This window comes from Terrapene carolina, unplaced genomic scaffold (genome assembly GCF_002925995.2).
Source record: "Terrapene carolina triunguis isolate 2854851 unplaced genomic scaffold, T_m_triunguis-2.0 Scaffold62, whole genome shotgun sequence".
NCBI lineage: Eukaryota > Metazoa > Chordata > Testudines > Emydidae > Terrapene > Terrapene triunguis.
The window spans coordinates 29,038,713-29,052,015 of NW_020664413.1; the positions used below are offsets into that span (position 1 = coordinate 29,038,713).

At 43.6% G+C, this 13,303-nt stretch overlaps 1 protein-coding gene across 2 annotated transcripts in view; it reads right to left on the minus strand.

The window, feature by feature from the left end:
• The window catches only part of ACVR1 (activin A receptor type 1), a 104,513-nt gene that overhangs the window by 44,401 nt on the left and 46,809 nt on the right, over positions 1 to 13,303 (minus strand). Inside the window, exon 2 of one of the 2 annotated variants that reach the window (XM_024219020.1) lies at positions 13,111 to 13,187. In XM_024219020.1, the coding sequence (XP_024074788.1) occupies positions 13,111 to 13,187 (77 nt within the window). Of the gene's footprint in view, positions 1 to 12,066; positions 12,133 to 13,110; positions 13,188 to 13,303 lie in introns of those variants that run through there. The other variant, XM_029910533.1, reaches the window with a different exon arrangement.

The window sequence follows — 13,303 nt, forward strand, 5'->3', positions numbered from 1 at the left end:
CATCTGGTGGAGCTGCAGGAAAGCCAACAAGAGCACAGACCGCCGCTGCATCCACTGTACAACCGCCTGCCCTCCTCCCCAAGTTCCATATCCTCCTCACCCAGACGCCCAAGAACGCCGGGGGCGGGGGGCTCCAGGCACCCAGCCACTGCACTCCAGAGGATGGCCCAAGCAACAGAAGGCTGTCATTCAAACAGTTTTGGTTTGTAGTGTGGCTACAATAAGCAATGTAGCCTTGTCCTTCCCTCCTCCCCCACCCCACCCAGGATACCTTATCAGTTATCTCCCCTTTAAAAAAAAAAAAAAAAAATGCATGGTTTCAAAACAATAGTGACTTTATTTCCTTTGCCAGCTATGATCGAAGGGGAGGGTGATTGGCTTACAGGGAGTTTAAAAATAAAATAAAATAAAACCAACAACAACAAAGGGGGCGGGTTTACATCAAGGAGAAACACACACAACTATCACACTGTAGCCTGGCCAGTCATGAAACTGGTTTTCAAAGCCTCTGTGATGCGCAGTGCGCCTACCTGTGTTCTTCTGATCGCCCTAGTGTCTGGCTGTTCAAAATTGGCAGCCAGGCGATTTGCCTCAACCTCCCAGCCCGCCACAAACATCTCCCGTTTACTCTCACAGATATTATGGAGCACACAGCAAGCAATTATAACAATGGGAATATTGGTTGCGCTGAGGTCTAACCTAGTCAGCAAACAGCGCCAGTGAGCTTTTAAACATCCAAAGGCACATTCTACCACCATTCTGCACTTGCTCAGCCTATTGTTGAACTGCTCCTTATTACTGTCCAGGCTGCCTGTGTATGGCTTCATGAGCCGGGGAGCAATGGGTAGGCTGGGTCTCCAAGGATAACTTGGCATTTCAACATCCCCAACAGTAATTTTCTGGTCTGGCAAGTAAGTCCCTTCTTGCAGCTGCTCAAACAGCCCGGAGTTCCTAAAGATGCAAGCGTGATGCACCTCTCTCGGCCATCCCACGTTGAGGTCAGTGAAACATCCCTTGTGATCCACCAGTGCTTGTAGCACCACTGAGAAGTACCCCTTGGGGTTTATGTACTGGTTGGCGAGGTGGTCCAGTGCCAAGATGGGGCAATAGACAGAACGCATATCCCTACCATAGTTAGGGAAACCCATTGCAGCAAAGCCATCCACTATGACCTGCACATTTCCTAGAGTCACTACCCTTGATAGCAGAATGTCAGTGATTGCATTGGCTACTTGAATCACAGCAGTCCCCACAGTAGATTTCCCACTCCAAATTGATTCCCGACTGACTGGTAGCAGTCAGGCGTTGCAAGCTTCCACAGTGCTATCGCCACTCGCTTCTCAACTGTCAGGACAGCTCTCATCTTGATATTCCTGCGCTTCAGGGTGAGGGAAAGCAACTCACAAAGTTCCAGGAAAGTGGCCTTATGCATCTGAAAGTTTCACAGCCACTGGGAATCATCCCATACTTGCAACACTATGCAGTCCCACCAGTCTGTGCTTGTTTGCTGGGCCCAGAATCGGCATTCCACTGTATCAGCCAGCCCCACTGCCGCCATGAGGTCCCAACTGCCACAGCCCGTGCTTTCAGGAACATCTGTGTCCATGTCCTCATCACAATCGTCCTCGTGCTGCTGTCTCTTAGTCAGGTTCTGCACATGCTGCAGTATAAAGCGCGAGGTGTTTACAATGCTCGCAACAGCAGCGGTGAGCTGAGCGGGCTCCATGCTTGCCATGCTATGGCGTCTGCACGGGTAACCCAGGCAAAAAGGTGTGAAATGATTGTCTGTAGTTGCTTTCATGGAGGGAGGGAGGGGAGAGTAACGACATGTACCCAAAACAACCTGCGACAATGTTTTTGCCCCATCAGGCATTGGGAGTTTAACTCATCATTCCAATGGGCAGCAGAGACTGCGGGAACTGTGGGATAGCTTCCCACAGCGCACCGCCCCATGAGTTGATGCTAGCCACGGTAGTGAGGATGCACTCCGCCGACTTAATGCACTTAGTGGGGACATACACAATCGACTGTATAAAGTCGATTTCTAAACATCGACTTCTATAAAATTGACCTAATTTTGTAGTGTAGACATACCTTAAGTGCCGCCATGTTAAGCAGAGCTGTGTTCTAAGCTGTAACTAGTAAGCTGTGGTGTACTGTTTCTTTGGGAGTAGAGGATCTGGGAATTCTGAGCGTGTCCAGTGAATCAGGGACTGGATACTGCAGGCAAACACTTGGTGGTTGGTAATAGCCTGCAGCGGGACAAGCAGAGCCAGGCTAAGCCTTGTGCTGCCTATGGCTGGTGGTTTACCACCTCTGGTGGGCTCAGAAAAGGCTTCTTTATGATGAAAAGGTGCCTTGCAATCCCCAGGATTAATAGCAGAAATCACAAGATATAAAAGCAATTCATTGTAATAGTAACTGGAAAGTCTAATTTCCTTTGGTTCCTCTATCTGCAGTGTTTCAGTTCTAAAGCTACAACTTTGTAATAGCAATGAATTACTTTTGAACAGTAGCTTTAACAATACTAAATTTCAAATATGTTTCCTTCCACAGATTGCGGCCAAGCATATTGCCATTCCAAGTATCCCCAACAGTGGCATTTCACTTTGGAGATAAAAGCAAGAGGAAATGAGTGACACCCCAAAGAGGGGGTATATAGGAAGTAAACTCATACATGCTGCTGGAATGAAAAACGGTAACAGAGTGAGTGTAGAATGGCAGAAAAACTAGTTTTCTTCAGGACCTTGAACTAATTAAGATCAGATTATTTGTAAAAAGCTATGTTCAAAAAGAGTATTCTGTGGTGATCTTTCTTCAGCACAGGAGTGGGGTAAAATGAGGGGGGGGGAAAACAAAACAAAAACAAAAACAGAAAAAATCTACAGTACAAGGAAGGACATAAGGCTTTTCCCTCCAGAAGGGAAAAAACAAAAACCCACTAGTATATTCATTTGCCTGTTCATAGTAGTGCAGTAGGAAGCTGTAATGAATCCATGACTGCATACTAGGGTTGATATCTTTGTAGGTTTGCCACTAGAGGTTGAGACTGCCAACACTGTCGAGCAGGTTCATTTTCTTCAACAAGACAACAGCAGGGCCAGAGAAACCAACAAGTTATAATAAGCCTCATCAATGCTTTTATAAAATTCTGAGATGTCATGGAGTTGTTGAAATATCTACAGGGATGAAAAGTGTTAATCTAACAACATGAAGGATACAGGACTCTCGACAGGGCAGCAAATGATAACAGCTAATCAAATGGTCATTTTACAAGACAAACTAGAACTGACTGGATTTGTCACAAGTCAAAGACATGAGAGAAACGACGAGAATTTGAAAGTTTCATTTAACTTTAGATTAGATGAAGAGTTTAGGTCTTCCTTCATTCCTGTATAACCAGGGATGTTTCCTATGATTGCAGTCCAACAAAAAGCTCCACAAGTTTATAGAGCTAGCTATCCTGAGTTTATTTTCCTCTTTCTGGGAACTTGCGGTAACGCAAGCCACATCACAGTAAGACAGCTATGATAATGCATATGCTGTTTACTTTATACAGGAGTTATTAGTTTACCAAATAACTCAGAACTCCCCAGCATCAAGCCACAGCTCTTTAGGCCTAATCTTATTTTCTACCTCAATGAGGAAATAAAATACCTAGCTCTTATATAGCACTTTTAATCTGCAGAACTCCAAGCGCTTAAAAAAAAAAAAAAAAAAAAAAAAAAAAGAAGAGGTCCATATCATTGCCTGTGCTTTACAAAAAGGGGCAGGGGCACGTATTGAAGAGCAATATTTAAAAATAAATAAATAGTTTTAGGATTTTTAGTCCCAAAAAAAAGTAACTCCCACCCCCACCCAAAGATGCCACAACCACTGGAAATGGGCCACAAACCAACTCTCATTCTAGTCCAGCTGCTGGAGTGGGAGATCAAGTGAAGAGTGGCCTGACCCTCCAGGCATGCTGCTCTGTTCAGGAGCCTCAAAGCATGGGCCCCAACCTCCCTCTACTGGAGATTTCACTTAAGACTAGCTGTGGTAGATGGGCCTTTCATGGGACTCTCCTAGAGCTACACATCTGTGATATGCCTCAGAGAAGTCCAGCTTGCCAGGGAAGCCAGGTCAGGGAGAGCAAAGATGTGACTGAAAGAAGACAGATGCTCCACGTTTTCCCCTAGTGCACTTAACTCAGAGAGTCAGAAGAGTGGCTCATGGATCAGGTTGTTAGCATTTTCTTCCACATCTAAGAGTCTCGTATTATATATAAATAAAGACTATGTTCAATACCTAATTGTAAAAATCCCCAGTGACATTCTGGCCACAGTTGGTCTGTATTAACTCTGTTTTTCTTCTAAGCAACATAATCTCCGTGCATTTACCAGAGAGTACTCCTGTTCTTTTTGCGGATACAGACTAACACGGCTGCTACTCTGAAACCTGTCTAAAGGTAGATCTATGCTGCAACATAAGCCAGGCCTAGGCTCAAGCCTAAACCCCTCTTCCCTCGCCACACAAATCACGCTAACCCAAGGCTCATATCCAGGGTTCCAGGGCGTTGCAGGGTCCAAGCCAGAGTCAAGCCATGACCCAGGATTTAAGCCCTGTTGCTTTGCACGGTACAGGCAGCCCTGCTTGACTTTGGTCCTGGGAATCCCTCAGAAATGTCTCACAATCCCATGGGCCAACTTCCTTTGTCCTCTCTATCACAAGAATCTCCAACTGACCCAGTGAAAATGGAAGCAACTCCTCCTTGGCATACAGCAGCAGCTCAGTGAGTCAGTTTTAGCCCTTCCACTAACTTCTGACCACTGACCTGCAAATACACCATCAGAAAGCCTTCTATTTTTGCAATGGAGACTGAACAGAACCAGCCTTTTGCAAAGCTCACAGCTTCATGGTCATAGGAGCACAGCCAGATTTTGATAGGCCGGCAGAACTGTGAACTTTAGTAAGAGTACGAGGAATGATCATGCATACCAGCAAATAGTGAAGAAGTTGGCAGCTTTGCAAATTTACTGGACCGGTGGCCAGTGCAGGGAATGGATTAAGTGGCTCAAGAGAACCAGAAAGCCAGGGACCAGAACAGTACCTCAGGCAACCCACTGACATAGTGCCCATTTTAATGAGGAGTTTGAACAGGTGCTGGGCACCGCATCCAGCAAGGAGTCAGCTGTGGTGCATGATGACCTGGTCAGTTGGGATAGGGTGCTGGTCCCAGAGTCCAGCATGAAGACTGATGGGAACCAGCAGGCACAGAGCGAGGATCATGAAGTCACTCTGTTGCTGGTCTTAGAGCAGGCTTTGGAACAGGAGCAGCAGTAGAAAATTTGGGGTCCATACTTGGGGTCCCCCCCACCAGGTAAAGGCTGCTCTGAAGCCTGTAGCAGACACAGAACAGACAGAAGTGGTCCCAGAGCCGGGTAAGTTTCTGATTTCATTTTATTGTTTATTGTACAGTAATGTGAGGGACTTCTGCTCTAAGAACCACTGCAAAAATATGAGAAGCCCAGGCTAGCAGAGTGCATCCACGGATTGTATGTCAGCAACTTGTCCCCCCCTCCCATCAAAATAGTAGCCAGGAAATGCAAACAGTAAAGAATACCTTTAAAGTGTATTTTTACTGGAAAAATAGGTTTTGCTAGGGCATTCCTCTTTCTTAAAAATAACCTTGCATTCCCATGCTTGTAAGGAGAAAAAAATATTCCATTTTCAAATCTATTCCATTTCACTTAGAGGTAATCCATAGGCAACAAAATCAAAATCATCTGTCCAAAATAAGACTGATTGAATTTTTGTCCAGAAATGTGCCGGGGGCAGGGAGGAAGAAAGATGTAGAGTTCTGCATGCAGCCATAACTGGGATAAATCATTTGGAAGTGAACACCAGCACCTTGATGACTCCTTTGTGAATTCTGACCCAATCCTGGGTGCTGATAGCTGCACACTTTTCCTGAAGCAGGAACTCCAAATAGGTAGTAATATTGCAGGGGAAGGGCATATCTTCCAGGGCCATCTCAATAGCTGGCCAGCCCACTCCACTCAGACATGCTGTTCAGTCCTCAGACGTTTGAATACTTTTCTTGCATTAACTGCAGGTTTCCCCACCAACAGCTTGAAACAACATCTCCCTTTGCCAATCGGGCACCACAAAAACTGTTATGTCCTCCAAAATGTGAGGCCTACACTATTAAAAAATAAAATAAAAAAATAAAAGCTTTTGTAGCACAGCCACTGTCCGCCTCCCGCCCAAGTAGTTTTGCAATTTTTAGAAAACAAACCAAAAAAAACCCAAAACAAACAAACAGAAAAACACACAGCTTTGAATTTTTAAACTTACCATCGCCTCTGCATTTCTTTCACTGTGATTAACCAGGCAGTGTCCAAGGAGCTTCTGTGGACTGAAGCATACCTTTCACTATGTACTGAATTTCAGTTTCAAAAAAGTAACATTTTAGGTCCTTGAAATTCCACATGAATTTTTTCTGTGCTCCTGCACTGGGCTAGTTGAGATAATAACCCTCTGTCTTGTCCTGTTCCGGGCCTCTCGACCTCAATGGGCCACAAGACCTCCACAGCTCACTCACACTTCAGTACAAGCCTGGCCCAATGTGCCTTCACAGACCGTTCCAAGAGGAAGCATTTCCACTATGAACTTACAGTTGAATTCCTGGAGTGGGCCAACAAGCAGGTGCAGTACCAGAAAGAGAGACTGAAGAGAACAGCCTTGCCAAGAAGCAAGAGGACAGCTGGCTACACAGCGAAGACAGGGTTTCACAGTTCCTGGGAAAGGAATGGTGACTAAGGTAGGAGGACAGAGCTCAGCAGAGAACTGTCAGAGCAGCTGATGCGAATCATGGCTGCATGAGCATGGGCTCCTGCTGCCTCTCCCACACAACAGCCTGAGTCCCCCGCACCATACCATTGGATGCAGTCTAGAAACAGCTTGGAAAACTCCATGGCTAGGTGACCCCTGAAATCAGGCCCCACGAGCAGGGCAACTTAGCCCCATGCAGTCCACTGACTTGACCCCCTTCCCTGTGTATGCCTCCACCCCTCTCCCCTGGCACCAAGTGAGCAGGAAACAATGAAACAAGGGGTGGGATCAGGGGACATACAATGGTAGAGGGTTTCTGTCATGTACATGGTTTCCACTGTTTGCATTTGTTCATGCACTTATTTTGTTTTAGAAAGGTTCTGTTGTAACTATAGTTTTGATGTGGTAATGGCAGCTGGCCTGCCTGGCAAAGGGTGAATGTTGTACTGTTTTAATACGTCTATCGATAAAGCAGTTTGTCATCAAAAGTTTATTACTATCACTGATTCTTAACAGGTAAACACATGATCAGGAACAATTAGGAATTAGTAAGCAAACACTATTCTGCTATACAATTAGGTACAGAAGTCTACTCTTCAATAACTTCTTTAGATGAATCTCTACTGTAAATCATCCCCATTTCATAATTCATCATTTCATTCACAAGTACACTGCATAGCAATCACCCCCCCCCCAAACCAATTAGCTCCATTTCTCCCTCCGCCCCCAAAAGCACATTCATAGAGGTACTATTCCCCCCTCTTCCATTGGGCCATGCAAGTCCATAATGTGGGAGCACAACGCATCCCTGACTTCTGTTGCCTTGGTGCACCAGCTCCAGCTGTGGTAGGTGCACTTTCTGGCCTAGTGTACTGATTCAGTAGCCCCTCACTACCATAGGGCCATTCAAGGGAAAATGGACCACCTCCAACTTCACAAAGATTGTGAAGAGCACAACAAGCCACAGTAAGGCAGACAGCACTTGACACTGACATCCAAACATGTCTGTAAAAATCTCCAACAGGATTTCAATATGCCAAAAGGACATCCAACCACCATTCTACACTTGTTGAGAATGTAATTAAACCATCTTTTGCCAGGGCCTCTGTAATCAGGGTACTGTTTCATAAGCCAAGGCAAAAAGGGGTATGTGGGGTCCCCCAGAACAGGAACTCAGTCTATGACAATGTCACTTGGTGGGATAATGTCCCAGCCCATCAAGGAATCTTGTAGATCCATTTGCCAAAAAGCATGGCATCGTCAACTTCCCTACTGCAGTCTACATTGACATTCATAAGTCAACTTTGGCGGTGCACAAGGGCCTGTATAACAATGAAGTAGCACCCTTTGCAGTTTATGTACACATATGCTCCTTGAGGAGGGCAAACTATAGGCACCAGTCCCACCAATGGTCCCAGCACAGTTTGAAAACCCCATTCTCTCAAAGCCAGCAATTACCCCAGGAATCTCTTTTATGACTGCCACTTTGGGTAAAGTGGAAGTGGAGGTTTGAGACAGTCAGGTATTTGGTTTACCCCCAGTCAACTCTCCAACAACAAAGTGGTTTGCAACAGACCTATAGCAGTCTGGCATAGCCAGCTTCCAGGGTTGCTATAGCAACACACTTCTGGAGCGGCAAGGGTACCCTCCTTTGTGTATCTCTATTACTGGCGGATTTGGGCAAGCTGCTTACAAAGCTCTACAAATATATCTTCCTTAATGCAAAAGTTCTGGACCCACTGCTGGTCATCCCAGGTCTGCATAATCATGATTATGTGAGATCACCAGTCTGTGCTTGTGGCCCTGCTCCAGAAGCAGCGTATGAAGGGGGCATCAGCGGCTGTATCAAGTGTAATGCACAGCATCAACCCATTCAAGTCAGTCATGCCTGGGTACGCCTCATTCTCTCCTCCTCCATAAGCTGTGTCAGGTACCTTTGGTGGGTCAGAAAATGCCATCGAAACATCTACCAGCATCACACAGAAGCTCTGCCTGTTTCCTGACACAGGAGTGACAGAGCAAACCAAGAGAACTTCTTGAAAAGGCGCCGCCCCCATGTTGCTGGCAAGCTGGGTGGGCCAGCTGTTCAAGCTTCCTGAAATGTGCAGTCAAGTTTTCCCTCACAGTGAACTACAGACAGAGGGCCTGAGCGGCCAAATTCCAGGTGGCCACTAGGGAGTCTGGGATATGGGTTGGTTTGACTCAGGTCTTCAAGCTGCACTGTGGACACCACAGCCCCATGTTCAAGCCCGGGTTAGAAAAATCTTAACCTAGGGTTAAAAATCAGCGCAGATGCTCAAGCTCTGGGTTTTCTAACCCAGGGCCAGCTCACTCAAGTCCCACTAACCCTGGGTTTACATTGCAGTGTAGCAATAGCCTTAACTTCTTGGTCAACTCAACAGGACCACCATTTACAGAAAGGGTAAGACATACTATTAAACATTTTAAAGCAGCCAGTTTTCTGAGATAGCCATGTAGGCAAAAAAGTAGATTTGTATTTATGAGGTAAAATGGGGTTTCCCCCTACCCCTTCGAAAACACAGCATGCACGTCATCAAGGTCACAGAACTCCTATAATCCAACAGTGATACTTCGCCTCAGGTGGGCTCTACCTGTTCCAATTTAGATACGTCTAGCCACTCTTCACCACCGCCACCACCACCATCAAAATAAAGTCAATCTCAAGTGATTAATTTGGCTCCCATAAAATTCTAGTTTAGTTCTCATGAAGAAAATCTGAGTGAGAGGAGGAACTAAAACACACGAGGAGGAAAGTCAAGAAGTTCATATATTCATACCTTCACTATGTTTTGTGGGCATCTTTCAGGAAAGATGAGACCCTCCCATACCACTTCCTCCTTTCCCCCAAAAAGTCAAGTATAGCTAAGCCCCTTTGCTCTCTGTTTAAACCAATTTTTACTGAAAAAATCCTGAGTTTTACAAGTATTATTCAGTTTCCCCCTCCCCCGATTTTCACCCTACTTTTATATTGAACATAAAAATAACTTGTTTTATTAGGAAAATACAATACATTGCATGAGATATGTATTACGATAATACATTAGTCTGTGTGTATATGCAAAGCTGCCTGTTGAAGTAATGCTACATATTAGCCTAGAAGTTACACACAAACAGGCACACATGCAAGCTCTGAAGTACATCTGAACGTACTGATGAATCTCATACCCACCATGTACACATTTTAACGTGTTAGCAGATAATAGTTTAAAGATCTGACCCTACAATGGGAAGAAAATGAAAATCTGTATCAGAAAACGTTTCAAAACACAAGGAAGTATTCAAAAGTTCTTTTAAAAACAAAAGCAGGAGAAAAGGATGAAGTTGAGTGTATGCACTGCAAATTGTGTGGCCCAATTATTAAATAGAACTATTAGCCTATAAATATTTACAAGTCTACAACTGTAAACTGTTTATTCAAATGAAAAGTTTTGTTGGGGGGGGGGGGAATTAGAGATGTATTGTTTTCTTAAACTTAGAGGTGGCATTGTGTTTTGAGTTCTGTATTAGTTCTGCAGCAAACTACATTAATGCTTTGATGAATGGAATTCAATCTACCAAATACTTTTTCCCCCGTCCTTCTGTCCACCAAAATAAACCCCAATATTTACCCAGAAAAAAATTATTAATTTTTTCCACTATTTTCACCTGTTTTTGTTGTAGTAAAACACCAATAAATTCTTGGGGAAAAAAATTAAATTAAAATAAAAACTGAAAACAAAGGACCCTAACTATAACAAAATACAATATACGATATAGGTAAATTCAGTACCACATACCATCACCCTGACAAAACTGTCCATCACAATACCAACAGCAATCCTAACAATCACTACTTTAGCATCTTCATCCTCTGCCTCAGACAATGTTCTAATTTAAAATTAAGGGTAAGGGTATAGGAAATTACTCATATGCTTTTCTACTATAAACTTGCAAATGCACTCTTGCCTCTTGAAGCACTGCTACAGCATCAGACGGGCTATTCAAAGGCAGGCCCAAAAATTAAAGTCTACTACCAGTTTGCTATTGAGAAAGAGGTGAGTGAAAGTGATGGTTAAGAGGATATGAAGCTACTCCAGGTCATCAAGCATTTCTTTTAACAAGAAACTCCTGTTGAGAGACCTTGTTTTGTTCCTACCCATAAAATATAGATCTTGAACATTAAATATGGACCTTGTATGAAGCATGCACATGACCCTACCCTGCTTTTCTGTAACAGCAGGGCTTAATGGCACTTTAAGAATCAGGCTACAGCTGCAGTGGAGGTATGAGCAAGGGTATTACCACTAGAAAGCTGGACAGGTCTGCTGCAAAACCTGAGGATGTTCTCATGCCAAACCTGAAGTATTGCAGTTTTGTAGATTTAGATTAAGGGGCAGAACTAAGCTAACCCACTCCAGCAAACCCCAATTTAAAAAAAAAAAAAAAAAGGTGTGCTATGGTCTAGTAGCAGACTTCATATCCATTCAAAATTAGAAGGCAGACAGGAGTAAAGGGAATTTTTGCCCCAGAACTCATGGGCATTCAGTTCTATCAGTTCTGCACCAAATTAAGGCCCAAGCACATGTGTGGAAAGTAGACTAAGGAAATTACAAGGAGCTCAAATCCACTCTGGCTGGAACTGGACAACAGGGGTTGGACCATTCCTTCTGACGCATCTGGCATCGGCCACTGCTGGAAGATAGGATATGGGCTAGATGCATCATTGGTCTCAACCACTGTGGCCATTCTTATGTACCTTTGACTCACTCTGTAGGCCCTACTTTATGTTACTAACATGAAGGGAAGTGATGACAAAGTGTTCAGAAACAAAGTGGTTAATTCTCATGAGATCATTGAATGCCTGGCCTCTGCAAGATCAGATATCTACATGAGCAAACAGATACAAACCAAGATGCATCATGGGTTCCACTAAGCTTTCTTGTTAAACATCCTTCCATATTTGTTTACATCAGAACTTAAGAAAAAAGCAAGACCACTTTTACTATTAGTTTAAGTCAGGAAAAAAATAAAGCAGTATATCATCCCAGCAGTCATACAGTATACAGAAAACAAAAATCAGCCATGAAGAGGGAAAAAAAGAAAGGTGGTGGGGAGAAGAAAAATGCAGGACTAATTTTCTGCACATGGTACATCACCTGTAACTCCACTACAAGAGAGACACAGTTACTACACACACACACACACACACACACACACACACACTCTTTTTGAAAATTTATGGGACAAGTTTACCTCAACATTTCAGTTGAGCGCAAAACAACGTGGTTCACATGTTTAATTGCTCAATTTATATAGGGTGATGAACAATCAGGATATACGGTCCACTCTTCTTCCAAACGCGTAACTCTAAATTCACCCCAGCAGCCAGCTATGCCTCTCACACCATGCATATGGTCCCATGACTCTTAGGATCAGCACAGCAGCAATTTCTAGAAAAAAGGGAGACTCCCACTACGGATTTAACTCTTTCCTTGCAGAACACTTCATTATACTCTTGTTGAAGTGACACCATCAAGACGTTTTAGGCTTGAAATGTAGATTTTTATTAGAAAAAGAGAGTCATATTAAAACAATGACAAAGTACTTGTATTATTGATAGGCTTAGAGTTTACAACCACTTTCCCACATTTTTCCCCCTTCTCCTTTTTGCTTTGGATTGGACACTACATTCACCTTGCCCTGCATTATTTCCACAACACCCACTTCTACCTGTCAGTAGGTGTGCAGAGAAAGTTACGGATATAGATTCTCAGATTTTTTTAGGTTTCCAAAATAAAAATCCTTTTTTAATTAAAAAAAGAGAAGAATGAAGTACATGCATTTCCATATGCACTGTTCTAAATTACTTTGGACAAGAACGGGTGCAGTTAAAACTGAACAACACAGTATGGCTCAAGACATTAGTAATCAAACACACACAGGAGCAACAGTGATTGACTCAGGTTAGAGGGAGCAGAGCAGCATCTGTCCAGAGGTTATTAGACCTTCATCTGAACTACTGATGCTCTTCCACCCTCATTGGAGTGAGCACCGATCAGTTATTTTCTGCGTACTTCCAGCTGAGAAGCCCTCACACATCTCCTTATCTATGAATGCCCAACTGAAACATTAATCAAACATCACTCCCAAGAAGAATTTGTCAACTGTCAATGTATAAGGGTAGAACACCGAACTAGAGTAGACTAGGACCAGATTCATAGTTAAAACTGTATTTGAGTCTGGTGCTTCAGGAGTTAACAGCTGCTGCACTAACCCACTGTAATTCACATTACTTACCTTCCAGACTGAGTGATGGAAAAGCCAGCAGCAGCAGCAGCACAGGAAGAATCATAACTCCATCTATCATTGTAGATCTGGAGAAAGAGCAAAAAAAGGGAAAATAAGTGTACTTTAATGGCTAAGCAGTTGGATTTTCTTCTAGTAGGCTTTGCTAAAAAAAAAAAAAAAAAAAAAAAAAAAAAAAAAAAAA